Raw genomic sequence first — 22,165 nt, 5'->3', positions numbered from 1 at the left:
ACACAGGCCTACCAGCCTATCTCAAAGTCTTGCTGTATTGCCCAGGCTAGTCTTGAATTCCTGCTCAAGCCATCTTTTGCTTTGGATCCCAAAGTGGTAGGATTATAGGCATGAGCCATTGTGCCCATTTTTTTTTTTTAAGAGATAGAGTCACAGCTCACAGCAACCTCCAGCTCTTGGGCTTAGGTGATTCTCTTGACTCAGCCTCCTGAGTAGCTGGGACTACAGGTACCATCACAACACCTGGCTATTGTTTTGTTGCAGTTTGGCTGGGGCCAGGTTCGAACCCACCACCCTCAGGATATGGGGCTGGCACCCTACCCACTCAGCCACAGGCACCGCCCCCGGAAGGGTGATTTTTAAAAACTAGCAGGCCCATGATATTTTTTTTAATATAGCTGCTTATCCATTCAGTAGAGTGGGTTAAGTGGGAACAAGATTCAAAACTGCAAAGTAGGAGGGAAAGAGGCAAACCAGATCCCATTCTCTAATACAGTCTGAGAGACTTGTGTTGGAGATGATGACATTAGTCTTACTGACATGGCTATTCTCACTAGGCCAGTGGTCCCTATATGAGTTTATCATCATGTAGAATAGCAAAGGGTGAATGTACTCTTGATCCTCCAAAATACATCATTTAAATAAAAGTCACAACAAATTGGCCTTACGTATATATACCATGCTTAAAAACAATATCCAACCAGCTTTCTATACATTCCTGTTTTTATTTTGTTTTGAGATAGGGTCTCAACTCTGTCTTTGGGACTCAAGTGATCCTCCTGCCTCAGTCTCCTGAGTAGATGGAACCACATGGTGTATCCCACCATGCTGGCTAATTTTTAAAATTTTTTGTGGAGACAGGTCTCACTATGTTGCCTGGGCTGGTCTTAAACTCCTGGCCTCAAGCAGTCCTCCTGTCCTGGCCTCTCAAAGTGTTAGGTTTATAGGCATGAACTACCAATGCCTGGCCATGTTTGTCTTTTTATCATTGATTTGTAGAGCTCCTTACTATGGATACAAACTCTTTGTCAGTTATCACAGTCTATGAATTTTCTAACAGTACTTTTCTTTTAAAATCCCAATAAGCCACCTTTCATTTTTATGTTATATAGATATACAGATCTGTATTTAGTTTGATCAGCTCTTATCATTTATAACCCAGGTTAAATCTACACTCCTATCAAAACAGAAAATATTTCTAGCATTCTACAATATACTTTCCTGCCCCTTCCCAGTCAACCTCCCACCACACAACCAATGACCTTTAATTTCTAACATCACAGATTAGTTTTGCTTAGTCTAGAATAGTGGTTCTCAACCTGTGGGTTGTGACCCACAGCAACTGTATTAAAGGGTCATGGCATTAGGAAGGTTGAGAACCACTGGTCTAGACTATTATACAAATAGAATCATACTGTATAAACACCTGTGTCTGGCCTTTCAAGATTTTCTAAGATTTATCCGGGCTGTTGAACGTATCAGTGGTTCATTTCTTTTAACTTCCAGTAAATACATTATATTCCATGACAACACCATCATGTGCTTATCTCTTCTCCTAGGATGTCTCCAATTTAGGCTTTTAGGGATACAGAGCTGCTATGAATCATCTACAAGTCTTTCTGTGGATATGTACTTTCACTTCACTTGAGGTAAAAAGATCTAGAACTGGAGTTGGTTTGTATCTCATTGTGGTTTGAATCTTTATTCCAATAATTAAGTGATGTTCAGCACTCTTTCATGTATTTACTTATTTACTAGCCCTACATTTTCTTCTGTAAAGTATGTGTTCAAGTCTCTTGCTCTCTTTTGTGGGGATATTTATCTTTCTACTATGGAGCTATAGGAATACTTTATATATTCTCAATATAGGTCCTCTGTCAGATAAATATGGTACAAATATTTTTTCCTAGTCTGTAACTTATATTTTAACTATGTTTTGTTGAACAAAAGTTTCTAATTTTAATAAAGTCAATTTTATCAATTGTTTCTTGTATTGTTAAAAATGGAAATTCTGGGAAGAAAAACAGAACAAACTAGGATGAAAGTGGAAATCCGGATCCTTACAGTGACCTCTGAGGCTGGAAGTAGTGTAACATGCCTATAACTTTAAGTAGGCTAATCCAAGTTTCCAGAAAGGGTATATCAAAGGGACACACATTTTAGCTGCTTTACACCTTGTGTCCTCTTGAATGCTCCAATTTTTCAGATTGTCAAAAATCTGTAATTCACATCATGCTTGTGCTAAATGGTACAGTAATATTACATGAGGAACACAAATTAGTAAAATACAGATACAAGAGTAAGCGGAAAGTCTTAGAATCGGAAGACATCTTTGAAGGCTGAGCAGAAATGTATGTAACAGAAACTCCATAGTGGTAGCCTCCCATACATTAGACCTAATGTCCTTCATGAAGTAAAACCACCATTTACCACTCTACCGCAAAAACATATTCTTTATAGACCACTTCATCACACTAAGTCAGTGAAACCATGCTTTAATCAACCTTTTGCAACAAAAGCGCTCCATGCAAGAAGCGGGGACCTGACGCCAGGAGCTATATTAGCTTGGGCTGAGCTGGCCTAGTAGATTCCCTCTGAACAAGGAAGGAATGAGAGGAAAAGTGGAGAGGAAAGAAGAAGAAAAGAAAAAGGAGCAACACGCAGGTAAAAAAAAAACTTCCCAAATAAAAGGGTTTACAAATAATCAACAGACACAAGGAAAACGGTTCAGAAAAACTGTCAACAAAACAATAATTAGCACATGAATTCACTTTAGATAACATTTTATATGACTATCTTACAAAGACTTTAAAATACATATGTTTACTATGCAGAAAAAGATAAAATCTACTAAACATGACATGAAATTATAAAACAAATGAAATAAAAACAGATATGAAATGAAATTCTGAAAATAGTAAATGAAATAAATTATAAACTTTAGACTAACTATAATAAAGAATGTGAAAGTACAGTTTAAAAAGATGGCGTGGAGATTGAGAACCTCCAATATGCATCTAATAGGACTCTGTCAGAGAAGTGAAATGGTAAAAACTATATTAGAAATAATGGCTGAGATTTTTCTTTTCTTTTTTTTTTTTTTTGTAGAGACCGAGTCTCACTGTACTGCCCTCGGTAGAGTGCCGTGGCATCACACGGCTCACAGCAACCTCCAGCTCTTGGGCCTATGTGATTCTCTTGCCTCAGCCTCGCGAGCAGCAGCGCCCGCCACAATGCCCGGCTATTTTTTTTGTTGCAGTTTGGCCGGGGCTGGGTTTGAACCCACCACCCTTGGCATATGGGGCCGGTGCCCTACTCACTGAGCCACAGGCGCCGCCCATGGCTGAGATTTTTCAAGAACAAAAATGTTAGTCCTCAAATGGAAAGTCCAAGTACCCATACCTACATACAAGCATAGTGAAACCACAGCCCATCAATGGTAAAAACATGTTTTTTATTGGGAAAAAAAGATTATGAGTTAGGATGAAAAATACAGAAAACTTCAAGGTAAACAAAGGTAGCGCTTGTCACTGCTGGACCTTCACTCTCGTATTTCAACATGAAAACGCAGAAAGTATGAGATACAAGAAACACAGAGTATAGAGATTAAATATTGGACTGTGGCAACTGTTGACTGGGGAGAAGGGTGGGGGTTTAATGGATCACTAATTTTAAAAATGAAAAGTAAAACTTAAGCAAAAGAAATATGACTTATTTGAGGCTGCAGTGAGCTATGACTATGCCACTGCACTCTAGCCTTGTTGACAAAGCAAGATCCTGCTTCTAAAAAACATGTTTCTACAAAATACACACACACAACAACAAAAGACATCGAGTCCATCAGAGTAATCTGAGGAGAAAAGGTAAATGGTATACGAATGGCTCCAGTTATGTTTATCAGTATGTTTTAAAGAAATAAAGTAACTGAGCACAAAGGATGCAATGATAAGATCTGACAGAGCCAGATGGTGGGCCTATGTGTTCATTACTTTGTCCATTCTTGGATACCTTGAAGTATTTCACTAAAAATAAATCCTCTTGTAAAGGTAAAGCTTGTGCCTTTCTTTTTTATATATACCTAAAAAGAGAAAGAATGCTTCTCCTGAGGCACTGCAAAGTTAAAAACTATTCAAGATGCTCTCACACCTCAACCTCTGAAGATCTCATTGTTCTGAATGGGAGACATCCCAGGAGAGGATCGAGAGCAAGCTTAAGAAATCACATTTCTCTTTCCCTCCATGGTACCTCTCTTCTAATCCTCTAATGCTTGTTTCTTCAGATCCCATTCCAGTTGAATAAAATTGGGGACTCTTGTCCTGAGTATAAAGTGCTAGACAGGGCTTAATTCTGGGTGACTCCTAGGTTTGCTACCATAATCATTATCCAGAAACCTGCACAAATGCCTAATGTGTAGAGCACTTATATGGATATGGTCTGGAGTAAAACTGGCTGGCTCTCTGCTCTTGATGTGAGCACTGGCCTATCTAACAAGGATCTCAACCTTTGGAGAGACTCCTATAATCAACTCTTATCCTCACCAGTACAAGTACTTGGCGTACACGTATTTGGACTCTGCCCATTTCCATTCCCATTGCCATCAGATGTCTAAATCACCATCATTTCTTGCCTGAGCACTGACAGCCTCCCATTGGTCTAATTCCTGTTTGCATCCAATTCAGGTCCCATAGACTAGCAGTTAGAATGACCAATTGTATCTGGTGTTATATCACTCAGTGGCTTCCTTTTGGACTTAGGATAACGCACAAAATTTCAAAAAGGATTTGTAGAATCTAGCTGGTCTTCCTTTCTAGCCTCCTCTCCTGCCTCTTTCTTGTTCACAATACTTCACTATGCTGGTCTTCTTTTTGCCCTCAAAACTGCCAAGCTCTTTCTTACTTCAGGGATTTCAAACGGCTATTTTTCCTGTCTTGAAACACCCATTACCTTATCCTTTCCAGGGATAAAAACCCATTCATCCTGTAAACCTCACCTTAACTGTTACCTCCGTAGAAAGGCCTTCCCTGAATCCCAGAAGGCAGATCAGGTGTCCTGGTACACTCTCCAACAATACTCTGTATTTCTCTGCACATTTATAACAGTTCTATTTATTGGTGTGATTTATGGGTAATGCCTATAAATTGCTGAAGTGCAGCTATGGTTGAGACACTCCTTTGTTCAAAGTCCTTTAATGATCTGGTCTCTTAAGGATGACATTTAAATAAGGCCATCCACAATTTAGCAGCAGGATATTATAGGAAAATACAAGGAGAATGAAGACTTAAGAAGTTAAGAATCTAAGAAGATCTAAGTTACAGTTATCACCTATTGGGTCTTAGGTAAACTTGCTTAAATTTACTCATCCATAAAATGATAGTATCAGTATGTCTGATATGGTTAGGAGAACCAAATGTCAACTTCCATGAAAATGCTTTTTAATAGTAACACAGGATCTTGATACTCTGTGCAACTCTCACTACTTTTTGCCACTCTTTTTCATACCCCTACACCTGTGCTTACTGCCACCTCTGTCCCTAGTGACCTAATTCTTTGTTTGGAATACCTCTTTTAAGACCCAACTGTAAGTTAATCTCCTTCATCACACTCTTGTTCTGAAAGTGCTGGGAATAACTGCTCTATTCGTGTGACACATTTAACTTTTGCCTTTCTTCTAATACGCATGAATTCTTACTCAATGTGTTCACCAACCTACAAGTTCTGTGAGGGCTAAAACCACTGTCTCTCCACCTCTGGAGCCACACACCTCTGTGCTATTTCAGAAGAGGAATACATGTTTCTTTAAAGACTTAACGTTTGCGCACCATCAGTGTTCGCTTTTTGACACTATAATTACTCTAAACTAGGAAAAGTAAATTTTCCAATTAAAGAAAATATATACATGGGTTTGTATATATTAGATAAGTAGTGACACAGAATATGCATGTTATTCTTAATAATTCATATAGCCTTTTGAGCTGTGGCTTTTGTATCTTAACAGTTGTTAAACAATCTATAAACCAAAATCAAGAAGATTGTGAAGTCCTACTTGTAAAACATTCATAGTCTATAAAGAACTAAGTCCTCGACTTGTTTTTTGTAAAGCTTACTCTGTTTTAGGTTGCTGTTCTCATTTCCACAGTATGCTGGAGAAAGTTCATGAGATTTTCCAAAGCGGAGTGTATATAGCAAGCTGGCTAGTAAGAATTGATTCCCCCCAAGACAGTTTTCTCCTTTCAATAATTATACCAATAAATAATAGCACATAGGTATGTAACATAGTTTATGATGTGCTTTCACATTTATCATCTTTTTTTTTTTTTCTGAGTCAGAGTCTCAAGCTGGCGCCCTGGGTAGAGTGTGGTGGCATCACAGCTCACAGCAACCTCCAACTCTTGGGCTTAAGTGATTCTCTTGCCTCAGCCTCCCAAGTAGCTGGGACTACAGGCACCCACCACAACGCCCGGGTATTTTTTGGTTGTGGTTGTCATCATTGCTGTTTGGCAAGCCCAGACTGGATTCGAACCTGCCAGCTCTGGTGTTATGTGGCTGGCGCCCTAGCCACTTGAGCTATTCTCAACCTACTTAAGTGAGACCTTGGGAAACCAGAAATATCTAAGACAAAATACATTTGACACCTTGTTTGGGATTCAAGCAATTACATTCCCTTCTTCAAAGCCAAGAAACATGAGGAAAGGGAAGAGAGATATATACGGCAGTCTCAGTATACATTTCCATACTCTCCATCACATTCTGACTGCTGGACAGTAAGCCATATGAAGGCAGAGCCTGTGTCTGTCTTGTTTACCAGTGCAATTCAACCACAAATATACCCTGTGCCTGTGACATGTTGGGATTTCAGTAAATATTTGTGAATTAATAAATGGATAAGATTTCAAAGTGATGCAAAAAACATATACACCTTAGGGAAATCACCAGATAATTCTCACCATGAAGTATTTGCCGTGTTTAGTGGGGCAGGTTTTTCATTTGTCGAAGTGATTACAGATGCTAAGGTGATAACATTACAACAAAAAGACAGAGATCCTGCGGTAGGGCTGGTCTTGGTCTTGACCTTGGTCTTGCAATGTGATGTTACCATTGTTCATAGAGCTTGTGCCCCAACGTTCTCACACCTTGTCACCAATAATCTTTTCTTCTTTATGTGTTTTAAAATCGAGTCGTTTTTGTAGAGGGGTTTTTGTAGAAGATGGCGGCCGAGTAACAGCTTCCCTGCAACTGGGCACAGTGAGTCTGGGGAGATAAGACTTCAAGCATCTCTGGCTGGTGAATCTGCCTATAATCATCCCTTTGAGGATACAGGGAGTCAGCAAGGGACTTCTGGACCCCAAGAGGAGGAAAAAAACAGTGGAAAACTGGCAAGTGGTTGCGTGTGTTCCATTGACCTAATTCCACTGGCAGCCCTAAGTATAAGTAGCAGTGAGACTGCAAACCGGAAAGGCCTTACCTGTGAACCGTTTCGGTGTTTTTGGACTTGGAACTCAGTTGAACTGCCTTGGGGAGAGCTTAAGCAGGAGTGTGGAGAACTTTGGGCATTGTCTAGGGCCCCAGACTGAGCCGCTGAGCTGGACGTAGCAAATAGTGTTTGGCTGTGGGCCATCGGGAGCCATTGTGAGAGAACTGCCCTGGCAAGCTCCACCCTCAGGGTCGCAGAGCAAGGACTGGGCGAGAGCTAGTAACCTAGTGACTGAGCAGCCTAAAGGCCGGGACTCAGCTGTCTTACAGCCTTGACCCTCAGGGGCAGAGTGAGACGGTTTTGGCACACTGGAGCCTCGGGCTGTTGCCCTGGGTAGAGTGCCGTGGCATCACAGTTCACAGTAACCTCAAACTCCTGGGCTTGGCGCCACCCAGACCTCCATAAGAGCTGCGCCACGACCCCCGACCTGCGCCCGCCGGGCCTCTGTATGCCCTGACCAGGAATTGTGGGAGCCGGGCAAGCCCGTGTCCTCCCTCCTGTACCCCCCTGCCTCCACACTGGCCCACTCGTCTGGCTAGGGCAGCCCCAGAGCAACTACACAGGGTCACTCCCTACAAAGATCCAGCAACAATAGAGTGATCCCCCTGGGGTCTAATCTTGGAAAGACACCTCCCTAACTCTGAGGACAGCCAGAGGCAACAGTGAAAAACAGTCATGAGGCGAAAGCAACAGAAAAACTCTGGCAATATGAATAATCAGAGTAGATCAACTTCCCCAAGGATGAATGGGGCAGACACAGCACAAGATCCCATGCACAAACAAATAGCTGAGATGTCAGAAATCGAATTCAGAATCTGGATAGCAAATAAGATCGAATTAGAATTCCAAGCAGTAACCCAAAAGATACCTCAAGAATTCAACAAATTCAAAGACCAAATGACCAAAGATTTTGACACATTGAGAGAAGAAGTTGCAGCCCTCAAAGATCTGAGAAACACAGTAGAATCCCTCAGTAACAGAATGCAGCAAGCAGAAGAAAGGATTTCTGACATTGAAGACAAAAGCTTTCAAATGCACCCAAACTCTCAAAGAGGAAGAGAAATGGAGGGCAAAAACAGATCACTCTCTCAGAAAGCTCTGGGACAATTCGAAGAAAACCAATATTCGTCTTATAGGGATCCCCGAAAGCGACGAAGTGGCTTCACAAGGCGCAGAGTCTCTTCTCCATAAGATTATGAAGGAGAACTTTCCAGACATGCCAAGAGATACTGAAATCCAGATAGCAGACAGTTTCAGAACTCCAGCACGACTCAACCCAAATAAGATATCCCCCAGACACATCATAATCAATTTCACTAAAGTTAATATGAAGGAGAAAATTCTGAAAGCAGCCAGATGAAAGAAAACCATGAGCAAGAATATTAGAATAACTGCAGATCTCTCTGCTGAAACCTTTCAAGCTAGAAGAGGATAGTCAGCGACTTTTAATCTCCTAAAACAAAATAACTTTCAACCCAGGATCCTGTACCCAGCTAAACTGAGTTTCATGTATGACGGAGAAATTAAATACTTCAATGACATTCACATGTTGAAGAAATTTGCCATAACTAAACCAGCTCTCCAGGATATTCTCAGACCCATCCTCCATAAAGACCAGCGTAATTCTCCACCACAAAAGTAAACCCACCCAGAAAATTTTGATCAAATTCCAACTTCCACAGTTGCAAAAGGATTAAAAATGTCCACAGGACTCTCGAAATGCTTATCAATATTCTTGATTAATTTGAATAGTTTATATTATCCTCTAAAGGCTTGGTAAATGTGGAATGTAAATGTCTTAGCAAAGTAACTAAGAAAATGCCAGGAGGGCTATGTCAACTAATGTGATGAAAATGTGTCAAATGGTCTATGAACCAAGTGTATGGTGCCCCATGATCATATTGATGTACACAGTTATGATTTAATAAAAAGTAATAATAATAATAAATTGTCCTCTAAAGAGGCACAGGTTGGCTGACTGGATACAAAAACTTAAGCCAGATACCTGCTGCATATAAGAATCGCATCTTACATTAAAAGACAAATATAGACTCAAGGTGAAGGGATAGTCATCTATACTCCAGGCAAATGGAAAGCAGAAAAAAGCAGGCGTTGCAATCCTATTCACAGACACAATAGGCTTTAAACCAACCAAAATAAGGAAGGATAAGGATGGACACTGACACTTCATATTTGTTAAAGGTAATACTCAATATGATGAGATTTCAATTATTAATATTTATGCACCCAACCAGAACGCACCTCAATTTATAAGAGAAACTCTAACAGACACGAGCAACTTGATTTCCTCCAGTTCCACAGTAGTTGGAGATTTTAACAATCCTTTAGCAGTGCTGGACAGATCCTCCAAAAAGAAGCTAAGCAAAGAAATTTTAGATTTAAACTTAACCATTTAACATGTGGACTTAACAGACATCTACAGAACATTTCATCCCAACAAAACTAAATACACATTCTTCTCATCAGCCCACTCCAACATACTCCAATATCAACCACATCCTAGGCCACAAAATCTAACCTCAGCAAATTAAAAAAAATAAGAATTATTCCTTGCATCTTCTCAGACCATCATGGAATAAAAGTTGAACTCAATAACAACAGGAACATGCATACCCATATGAAAACATGGAAGCTAAACAACCTTATGCTGAAGGATAGATGGTTTATAGACGAGATTAAGAAGGAAATCACCAAATTTTTAGAACAAAACAATAATCAAGACACGAGTTACCAGAACCTCTGGGATACTGCAAAGGCAGTCCTAAGAGGGAAATTTATAGCACTGCAAGCCTTCCTCAAGAAAACGGAAAGAGAGGAACTTAATAACTTAATGGGGACATCTCAAGCAACTGGAGAAGGAAGAACACTCCAACCCCAAACCCAGCAGAAGAAAAGAAATAACCAAAATCAGAGCAGAATTAAATAAAATTGAAAACAAAAGAATTATACACCAATCAATAAATCCAAAACATGGTTTTTTGAAAAGAACAATAAAATAGATAAACCTTTGGCCAACCTATCAGGAAAAAGAGAGTAAAATCTCTAATTTCAACAATCAGAAATGGTAACGATGAAATAACAACAGACCCCTCAGAAATTCAAAAAATCCTTAACGAATACTACAAGAAACTCTACTCTCAGAAATATGAAAATCTGAAAGAAATCGACCAATACCTGGAAGTATGCCACCTACCAAGACTGAGCCAGAATGAAGTGGAAATGTTGAACAGGCCTATACCAAGTTCTGAAATAGCATCAACTATACAAAATCTCCCTAAAAAGAAAAGCCCAGGACCAGATGGCTTTACGTCAGAATTCTACCAAACCTTTAAAGAAGAACTAGTACCTATATTACTAAACCTCTTCCAAAATATAGAAAAAGAAGGAATATTATCCAACACATTCTACAAAGCAAACATCACCTTGATCCTCAAACCAGGGAAAGACCCAACAAGAAAAGAAAATTATAGACCAATATCACTAATGAATATTGATGCTAAAATATTCAATAAGATCCTAACAAACGGAATCCAAGAACACATCAAAAAAATTATACACCACGACCAAGTTGGATTTATCCCAGGGTCTCAAGGCTGGTTCAATATACGTAAATCTATAAATGTAATTCAGCACATAAACAAACTAAAAAATAAGGACCATATGATTCTTTCAATTGATGCAAAAAAAGCTTTTGATAATATCCAGCATCCCTTCATGATCAGAACACTTAAGAAAATTGGTATATAAGGGACATTTCTTAAACTAAGAGAGGCCATCTACAGCAAACCCATAGCCAATATCGTATTGAATGGAGTTAAAGTGAAATCATTTCCACTGAGATCAGGAACCAGGCAAGGGTGCCCATTGTCTCCATTGCTCTTTAACATTGTCATAGAAGTTTTAGCCATTGCAATTAGGGAAGGAAAGGCAATCAAGGGTATCCACATAGGGTTAGAAGAGATTAAACTTTCACTCTTCGCAGATGATATGATCGTATATCTGGAAAACACTAGGGATTCTACTACAAAACTTTTAGAAGTGATCAAGGAATACAGCAATGTCTCAGGCTACAAAATCAACACCCATAAATCTGTAGCCTTTATATATACCAACAATAACCAAGCTGAAAAAACAGTCAAGGACTCTATTCCTTTCACAGTAGTGCCAAAGAAGATGAAATATTTGGGAGTATACCTAACAAAGGACGTGAAAGATCTCTACAAAGAGAACTATGAAACTTGAAGAAAAGAAATAGCTGAAGATGTTAACAAATGGAAAAACATACCATGCTCATGGCTGGGAAGAATCAACATTGTTAAAATGTCTATACTACCCAAAGCAATCTATCATTTTAATGCAATTCCTATTAAAGCTCCATTGTCATATTTTAAAGATCTTGAAAAAAATAATACTTTGTTTTATATGGAATCAGAAAAAAACCTTGAATAGCCAAAACATTACTCAGCAATAAAAACACAGCAGGAGGAATCACGCTACCAGACATGAGATTGTACTATAAATCAATACTGATCAAAACAGCATGATATTGGCACAAAAACAGAGAAGTAGATGTCTGGAACAGACTAGAGAACCAAGAGATGAATCCAGCTACTTACTGTTATTTGATCTTTGACAAGCCAATTAAAAACATTCAGTGGGGAAAAGATTCCCTATTTAACAAATGGTGCTGGGTGAACTGGCTGGCAACCTGTGGAAGATTGAAACTGGACCCACACCTTTCACCATTAACTAAGATAGACTCTCACTGGATAAAAGATTTAAGCTTAAGACATGAAACTATAAAAAATACTTGAAGAAAGTGCAGGTAAAACTCTTGAAGGAATTGGCCTGGGTGAATATTTTATGAGGAGGACTCCCCAGGCCATTGAAGCAGTATCAAAAATACACTACTGGGACCTGATCAAACTAAAAAGCTTCTGCACAGCCAAGAACACTGTAAGTAAAACAAGCAGACAGTCCTCAGAATGGGAGAAAATATTTGCAGGTTATACCTCTGATAAAGGTCTAATAACCAGAATCCATAAAGAACTCAAACATATTAGCAAGAAAAGAACAAGTGATCCCATCTCAGGGTGGGCAAGGAACTTGAAGAGAAACTTCTCTAAAGAAGACAGACGCGCGATCTAAAAACACATGAAAAAAGGCTCATCATCCTTAATCATCAGAAAAATGCAAATCAAAACTAGTTCGAGATATCACCTAACCCTAGTAAGAGTAGCCCACAGAGGAGACACCATCTTCCAGTAATTCACCAAAATGACAAAAACAAAGGGAAAGAGGAGAGGCACCTGATGCATGTTCTCTAGGCCTTTTAGAAAACATGGAGTTGTTCCTTTGGCCACATATATGCGCATCTACAAGAAAGGTGATATTGTAGACATCAAGGGAATGGGTACTGTTCAAAAAGGCATGCCACACAAATGTTACCATGGCAAAACTGAAAGAGTCTACAGTGTCACCCAGCATGCTGTTGGCATTGTTGTAAACAAACAAGTTAAGGGCAAGATCCTCGCGAAGAGGATTAATGTTCGTATTGAGCATATTAAGCACTCTAAGAGCTGAGATAGCTTCCTGAAACATGTGAAGGAAAATGATCAGAAAAAGAAGGAAGCCAAAGAGAAAGGTACCTGGGTTCAACTGAAGTGCCAGCCTGCGCCACCCAGAGAAGCCCACTTTGTGAGAACTAACGGAAAGGAGCCTGAGCTCCTGGAACCCATTCCCTGTGAATTCATGGCATGATAAGCATATAACAAAGCACACAGGAGTTACCAGTGGACCCATGTTTTTAGGAGCAAGAACCTATTTATTCCCCATGAGCTCATGGCATAATATGTGTACAGCAGGGGCACACAAGATAACCAACAGTCCCCATGTAACAGTGATACAAGGTGCTGGGACCTATTTCCCACGAATTCAAAAGTCGATCAACACTTTGTCACATTAAATGGCAAGGTGCCTCCCTGAGCTGCTGGAACCTCTTCCCCTATGAATTCATGGCATGGTAGATACAAATAATAGCATAAAAATGTTTCTTGTTCATTCACTACAAGTGTGGTTTTTTTTCCCCCAAAAGAAGTATTAAAGCAAATTTTAATGTGTCCTAAAAAAAAATAAAAAATAAAAAAAGAGTAGCCCACACAACAAAATTCCAAAACCAGAGATGTTGGTGTGGATGTGGAGAAAAGGGCACACTTCTACACTGCTGGTGGGAATGCACACTAATACATTCCTTCTGGAGGGATGTTTGAAGAATACTTAAGAGTCCTAAAAATAGACCTGCCATTCGATCCTATAATTCCTTTACTAGGTTTTTACCCAGAAGACCAAAAATCACAATATAACAAAGACATCTGTACCAGAATGTTTATTGCAGCCCAATTCATAATTGCTAGGTCATGGAAGAAGCCCAAGTGCCCATCGACCCATGAATGGACTAGCAAATTGTGGTACATGTATACCATGGAATATCATGCAGCCTTAAAGAAAGATGGAGACTTTACCTCTTTCATGTTTACATGGATGGAGCTGGAACATGTTCTTCTTAGCAAAGTATCTCAGGAATGAAAGAAAAAGTATCCAATGTACTCAGCCCTACTATGAAGCTAAATTCTAGCTTTCACATGAAGGCTATAACCCAACTATACCACAAGACTATGAGGAAAGGGCCAAGAAGGGGAAGGGAAGGGGGGAGTTAGGGGGGAGGGAGGGTAATGGATGGGGCCACACCTAAGGTGCATCTTAGAATGGGTACAGGCGAAACTTACTAAAGGCAGAATACAAATGTCTACATACAATAATTAAGAAAATGCCTGGGCGGTGCCTGTGGCTCAGTTGGTAAGGCGCCGGCCCCATATACCGAGGGTGGCGGGTTCAAACCCGGCCCCAGCCAAACTGCAACCAAAAAATAGCCGGGCGTTGTGGCAGGTGCCTGTAGTCCCAGCTACTCGGGAGGCTGAGGCAAGAGAATCCCTTAAGCCCAGGAGTTGGAGGTTGCTGTGAGCTGTGTGAGGCCACGGCACTCTACCGAGGGCCATAAAGTGAGACTCTGTCTCTACAAAAAAGAAAATGCCATGATGGCTACGTTGAACAGTTTGATGAGAATATTTCAGATCGCATATGAAACCAGCACGTTGTACCCCTTGATTGTACTAATGTACACAGCTATGATTTAACAATAAAAAAAATTTTTAAAAAGGAAAAAAAAAGACAAGACAGAGATCATCAGCCCCACTAACCAGCCCAGCCCTTAGCTGTCCTCTTACCTTTATTCGTGAACTGGGGTTGAGCATGATATATTTAATGGAACCTTGGATGTTCTCTGTCCAGGAGACGAGCCAAGTAACCTTATTATCATGCCGGACCTCTTTCCATTTATGTCCTGGAGGAGGAGAAGGAACCTTTGCATCTCTGTGAAAATTAAGCAGGAGGGCAGTGAAATGAAAAGTGAGGAACAATGTCACTTTTCATGACCCAATGTGGATGTATCTGTAGAGCATATATTTTCAAGTTTCCTCTTTACCACTCAATAATACAGCAGCCCCTCCTCTTCAAGGCCAACCATGGTTAGAAAATGAGATGAAAAATTCTAGACACGTACAATTTGTAGGTTTTAAAAAGTACGCACCGTTCTGAGTAGTGTGGTAAAACCTCTTGCCGTCCTACTCAGGATGTGAAGCATCCCTCTTGTCCAGCACACACATGCTGTATATACCCTGTCTGCCAGTCACTTAGTAGTGACCATGAGATCAATTGTCACAGTTTGCAGTGCTTTGTTCAGTGCAAGACCAGTAGAGAAGCCATAAATTGCTTCCTCCAAGTGGAAAGACAAAAGTTCTTGACTTAAAAAAAATCAAGGATCTATACTCAGAATAAATCTTGTATCTGTGAAACTCTGAAGGAAAAAAAATCATGCTAGTTTTGCTACTGCACCCCAAAACTACAAAAGTATGGTCAGTGCTTAGTTAAGACTGAAAAGGCATGAAATATGAAACATGTGGGTGGAAGACAAGAACAGAAACATTCTGATTAATGGCAATCAAGTTTGGTACTACCCATGGTTTCAGGCATCTACTGGGTGGGAGGAGTTAGAGGCCTTAGAATGTATCTCCCACATTTAAGGGATGACTCTATACCTAAAAAACATTTGGAGACCTATATATGGAAATAATCATGTTGCTCCTTCTCAAACGATACTCTGTAACTGGAAATAGTCCCAACCTCTTACAGCAAAGGAAGCCCTCCATTTCACTTTTGGTCCAAAGGATGAAGTATGTGCTCACTTGCTACAGTTGATAATTATATCCTCAGGCATGATTCTTCTCTTCAGCATGCCCATCTTGGGGTGGTTGCCACGGCCACGGAAAAGCCCAGGGGGCTCTATCTTGAAGTTGGCGATCCTCTCTTTGTGGTTATCCATAATACAGAAACCATATTCTTTCAATAATTTTTCATTCTCCTCTTTAATTTTCTGGAAGATAATAAAGAAGTACTCAAAATGGGTTCAAATTGCTATTCTCTAATCATCTTTATCTCTTGTGGGAGAACAAGTCATGGTAGAGAAAAGTCTAAAATCACTAAGAATTCAAATGAAGGAAAATCTCGAGTGAAATACCTGCCAATAAAGATTAACTTCAATTAGATTTAAAACTGATTTTAGTACCTTAAAGCAGCAGTCCCCAACCTTTTTGGCACCAAGGACTGATTGCATGAAAGACACAACCACCACCACCCCAGGGGTGGGAGGAGTTAGTGTGGGGTGGTAGGTGGAGCATAGATAATGGTGACAGTGCTGGGGAACAGCTGGCAGCTGTAAATATAAATGAATCTGCTTGGCACTCAATCAACTGATCACTACTGCTCACCTCTTACGGTGTACCCTGATTCTTAAGTTTCATGGAAGACAATTTTTCCACAGATGGGGAGGCAGGGCTGTGGAGCTCTGCACCTGCCCCAGTCCATGCCCAGGGGCTGGGAGTTCAGTCTTAAATGATGTATATTTACAAGTGTTGTCTGGGTGTTTTTATTTTTATTTTTTTATTGTTGGGGATTCATTGAGGGTACAGAGAACCAGGTTACACTGATTGTATTTGTTAGGTAAAGTCCCTCTTATAATTGTGTCTCACCTCTAAGAGTCACACACTGTGACACCCCTCCCCTTTCCTCTCTCCGTTCCCGCATTCCTCCACCTTCCACCATGTATTAGGTCATCAATTGTCCTCATATCAGAATTGAGTATATTGGATTCATGCTTTTTCATTACTGTGATGCTTTACTAAGAAGAATGTGTTTCAACTCCATCCAGGTTAATTCAAAAGATGTAAAGTCTCCATCTTTTTTAGTGACTGAATAGTATTCCATGGTATATACATACCACAGCTTGTTAGCCCATTCCTGGGTTGGTGGGCATTTAGGTTTCTGTGTTTCCACAGTTTGGCAAAACAGTCTAGTGCAAATGTCCTTATGATAAAATGATTTTTTTTCTTCTGGGTAGATGCCCAGTAATGGGATTGCAGGATCAAATGAGAGGTCTAATTTGAGTTCTTTGAGGATTCTCCATACTTCCTTCCAAAAAGGTTGTATTAAATATACTTTTAGTATTCATATTGTTTTGCTGAGTAATGTCAAAACAGGAGAGAAGTGTCTCTGCTAATAAAGGCCTGGAGCCGCTTAGTTGACTAGCACTTCACATGGGGTTTTAAGCCCAGACAAATCTGTCATGGATTCTTTTCCAAGTATCTGCATACATACATACACTCTTCCTTACTCCAAAAAAGTAAGAAGAGAAGGAGGATTTTGTGTCTCCTTACCTTTACTGACTCTATACTATCTTAGCAATTCAAGTTAGCTTCGACTTGCTGTCTTATGGGTGGAAGACGACTCAAATTGCTAGCAAAAGGTTTCCCTGGTAGGGGCTCTGACAAAGGGATGTTTATAAAACCTCTCTATCTTTGGAACACTATTCTAAAAACAAAGCTCCACAGTGATCTTTAAAGTTTACAAACAGTCTTATAGTAAATAATATACTAAACGTTACAAATCTGAAATAACAGGATTAACCTCAGACTAAAAGGTCTGATACAATTATCATTCTTACAGTAATTTTACTTATTGAGACAGAATCTTGCTGTATTCATTCATTCACTCATTCATTTATTTAGACAAGAGTATTGCTCTACAGGCCCAACTAGAGTGCAGTAGTGTCATCATTTCTCACTACAACTCCAAACTCCTGGGTTCAAGTGATCCTCCTGCCTCAGCCTCTCTCAAGTGGCTGGGACTATAGGTGTCCACCACCACACCTGACTAATTTTTCTATTAGTAGAGAGGGGGTTTTCAACTCCTGAGCTTAAGCTCAGCCTCCCAGAGTGCTCAGATTATAGGCATGAGCACTGCACCTGCCCTTTGATTTATTTAAGAGACAGGAACCAGCTTTGTCATCAAGGCTGAGAGGCAGTGATGCAATCATAGCTCAGCGCAGCCTCCAACTCCTAGGCTCAGATGATCATCCTACCTCAGCCAAGTAGATGGGATATAGGCATCACCATGCCTGCCTTTTTTTTTTTTTTTTAATTTTTTGTAGAGACAGGGTGTTGCTATGCTGACCAGACTGATCATAAACTCTTGGCCTCTCTCTCCCAAAGTGCTGGGATTACAGGTGTAAGCCATCACACCCCTTATTAATTTTTACACTAATTGTCAAATAAGTTATATAATGAGTTATATAGACATAATGGCCTAAATTATGTAAACATGCAAGTCCTTTAAAATACTGAATCTCCAGGGCTTTGAAGTGCAGAGAATTCCTTAAAATTCTTAACTTCTGATTAGAAAAAATGAAATTCCTCCACTTCAGGGACAGGCAAATTTTCTTTTCTTTTTTTTCCCCCCATGGGGGGTGTGAGAAGGGGAGGAAGAGTGAGAGAAAAAGAGAGGGGGAAAAATTTTTTTTTAATAGAAAATATTTCACGCTTGCAGTCTCTTCTGCAACTACTCATTTTTGCCACTAGTGTATAAAAGAGGACATAGATGATATGTAGATAAGTAGAGGTGGCTGTGTTCCAATAAAATTATTTTTAGGAAAATAGGAAGTCTATAGAGGAAAATGATATCCCAGGTAGAAAGCAGAAAGATCCTTCAGCAATGAGCATGGCCAGGGTGAAAAGATGGGGATGGATGGGCCTGGGTAGATTCCAGTGTGGAGCAGAAAAAAGAAAGGCAGGTAAATGGCCAGAATCATCTCACCTGTCTGAAATCCTCACATCCAGCAGTCACTGTGGGACAGATCTGCTCATCTTTAAATATTATATTATAGGAGTTACTGATAAAGTGGACACCAGAGTTCTTATACTGAGCTGCTGAACAAAGTGCTTATTCACAATTTTCAGTCTAAGTAAAGTCCTTAGGAAAATTTAGACTTTGTTAGGCTGAGAATTCTCAACCTTTAGCATAGAATGATGTAAAATGACTGAAGTCAATGTTGTGTCACAAAGACCAAGAAGAAAATGAGATGAACTAATCACTATTCCAAAATTCCCCAGAGGTTTAATAAATTCCGTAGTACCAGTTTCTCTTCCTTGTTCATCTGTTTCCGAGCCTCCGACTGGGCTTTGAAATACTGGCTCATCTGGGTAAAATCACATTTGCTTAAGTTGGTGATAATATTCTTCTCTTCATTAGTCATTTCCTAAACAAAAGGAAAAGAACATAAATAATACGGCAGTTAAGTCCCTGGGTTTCAGTGTGATTACAGTAAAGCACCATTTCTTCAGTGTCTGAAGAGGTAGTCAATCCACATTAGTGATTTTAAAAGAAACGCACACTTTTATTACTTTGTTTTGTTATAAAATATTTAATATAAAAGTGTTTTAAATGATTATTGTAAAAGATTAACTCAGGTCATTTCTAGGGCTTCTTAGCACACTGCCATAAATACCCAGGCACAATTACCAGTTTGGGAAACATGAATATATATCATTTCCATACTCATTCTCTCTTAGAATTAGAAACATTACCCGTGCTCTATTCATGTATTACACCTGATTTTCAGAGCTAGTTTAAGAGGTAAACTTCAGTTCTAATTCTATCCACATTATCCAAACGGAAAATAAAGAGATCTTAAAAATCACACAGACACATATGGTATATGTGGTTTCAAGAGCAGAAAGCACCTAAAGCAAATGAGCAAGAATCAAGAGGGAATGGAAAGGCAGATAAACATTTCTCTTCGCAACAAAGGGCACTCTTCCAGAGATAAACGTTCCTTTGCACTACTGCAGTTGGCCTAATCTAATAACCCCTTCATATAGCCATGAGAGCTGACAGAGGAAAGAAATGTTAAGTATAAAAAAAAAAAAAATATAGCAAACAATCAGACAAAAAAATACAACTATTAATACAATGAAATTCAAAAAACTCTAATTTTATACTAGGCTTTTTTTGGTAAAATCGTAATTTATTACTTAGTGCATGATCAACATATTTTCAAGGCACCAGGATATTAATACATAGGTTACAATACCTTTCTCCAGTCTTTAAAGAAATTTTTCCTAAATATTTCCTTAGTAGTATATTCATGGTCGAGCATTTTTGCAAAGAATGTAGCTACTTCTTCTGCTTTGGGGCTCAGCTTCATGACTTTACCTAGAGGAAAAAGTGGTTCCAAATAGTGAGATGTAGTATTCATGTTCTAAATATAAATACTGAACACTGGAGACTTCTTTAATAATGGTTTGCCTTCCCATGGAACATTAAAGGTCTGGTGACACATAGTAAGAACAACAATAACAAAGACAACATACTGATTTATATCTACTTGTATAAATTCTCCTTCTCTTTAGCAGATATTTACCTGGGTCATTCTCTGGAGACTATGCCAGTTAATTGTTCCCAGGTGCCTGCTCAGGACAGGGATGACCTGGGGGAGGCCCAGTCACTCTTCCTTTTCCTTTCAGCAAGCAGGGTCCTTTACACCTCTTCAATGGTTTTTAAAAATCAAATCCTCAGAGGGACTCCTGCCACTGCTAAGCTAAGCAGCCTCTGTTCAAGAAGGGGAGGAAGGGATAGGGCAGGGAGTGGAAGAAAGGAATTGTGGGGAAAAGAAATAGGCATCTTTCTTCTTCAAAGTTAGGTGGGTGGAATAGAATAAAAATATATATCCATAGCAGGTAAGCCCAGATTCCCACACGAAAAGTCTAAATAAGACCTTCCTCTAGACCCTTGCTACTCAAAATGTGGTCCACATACCAGCAGCACTGGCATTACATGGGCGTTTGTTAGAAATGCAGAACCCCAGGCCCCACCCTAGACCTACTGAATCAGAAATTGCATTTTAACAAAAGTCACAAGCACACTAGAGTTTGCAATGCCCTGCTCTGGGACAGATACTATGAAGCTGCCTCTTTGGGGGACACAAGATACATCCACAGCACAAGGGGTAGGGTTGCTGGCATTATACAAGTGTTTACGTAAAAGCTATTCTAACAGAACCCTGATGTTTCACAATGAAATGGTAGAGAAAAATCTGAATAGGGCCTAGGGCTTCTGTGTACCTGAATTAGTTAATAAACCAATAAAAGAAAAGTACTTGGGAATTTAATTTACTTTTCAAACAGAGTACTTTTAACAATACTCTTAGGGCTAATTTCCATTTTTTCTTGAAAAGCCAACTTTACAACACCTTCTGGAACTAATTTATGCCATAATAACAGCATTTGGCTATACTTAAAAAGAGGCTAAATGTAATTCCACTGCTTTACTATTACATAGGTATTAATTCACCAAGGAGGTCCACATTCATTACAGAAAACTAAAGCTTAACCAGAAGTCCATTCATTTCAAAACTCAGAAAGCATCTCATCTCATGATGGTTAGGAAGTTACCCTGGGTTGTAGGGATGTAGGGAACTGTATGTAGCACAAAACGTCCTTGGAAGTCATTAACTTAAAGGGCCAACAGGTGGCGCAGCTTCTCCCTCTTATACTCAACCCTCACATACCCAACCAAGCTTCTGCTTTGAAAAGACACTTTGGGGAGGACAAATTGGATTTAAAAATATCCTGCACTTCTTCAGAACTCCCCACTCAGGTCTGAACTAGAGTTGCCAATGAATCTGTAACATGCTTCTAAAATAAAAGAAAACATTAAGTCACCAAGAATAAAATTAATGAAATAAAATAAAAACTGTTTTGGGATATGTTTGTTATAGACTAAATACTAACGGCATAGTGAATAAAAAAAATTGAGACTCTTTGGCTACTTTATGAATTCTGTTCCAATACAGGAAGCAATCATGAGTCCTCCTCTTTAAGATGAGCTGTCAAAAGATACAATGAATGACAGCTCCCTGCAGCAGAGTAGTGGGAAGATGACTTGAAGGATCCTGGCAACAGTAACACTTTGTGGAAAAGGCTGAGCTCCAGGAAAAGGAAAACTGCTGAGTCAAAGCTGAAAACTGAAAGTTCTTAGAGGCAACAATTCACTGCTTCAGCCAGCCCATGCCCACCTCCTGGCAGGTTCTAAAGGAGTCTGAATTCTCCCTAGAGAGTAGGCAGCAATTACAGAATCAGTTTGGACTAATAAGTCAAATGCCATTTCTTGACTTACTACAGAGTGGGATTTATACAATCAAGGAGAGGAAACCCCAGAGGGAAGACC

The 22,165-nt window shown here is 39.6% G+C and overlaps 1 protein-coding gene across 1 annotated transcript in view; it reads right to left on the bottom strand.

Moving 5' to 3' along the window:
- The window catches only part of TOP1 (DNA topoisomerase I), a 103,368-nt gene that overhangs the window by 12,682 nt on the left and 68,521 nt on the right, over nucleotides 1–22,165 (bottom strand). Inside the window, exons 3-6 of the mRNA XM_053573921.1 lie at nucleotides 20,031–20,152; nucleotides 19,074–19,196; nucleotides 15,793–15,980; nucleotides 14,776–14,920 (exon numbers count right to left, since the gene is read on the bottom strand). Of these exons, the coding sequence (XP_053429896.1) occupies nucleotides 14,776–14,920; nucleotides 15,793–15,980; nucleotides 19,074–19,196; nucleotides 20,031–20,152 (578 nt within the window). The remainder of the gene's footprint in view (nucleotides 1–14,775; nucleotides 14,921–15,792; nucleotides 15,981–19,073; nucleotides 19,197–20,030; nucleotides 20,153–22,165) is intronic.

Source organism: Nycticebus coucang, chromosome 21 (genome assembly GCF_027406575.1).
Source record: "Nycticebus coucang isolate mNycCou1 chromosome 21, mNycCou1.pri, whole genome shotgun sequence".
Lineage (NCBI taxonomy): Eukaryota > Metazoa > Chordata > Mammalia > Primates > Lorisidae > Nycticebus > Nycticebus coucang.
Note: the sequence above shows the minus strand (reverse complement) of the source record. Positions and strands in the feature narration are given on the sequence as shown.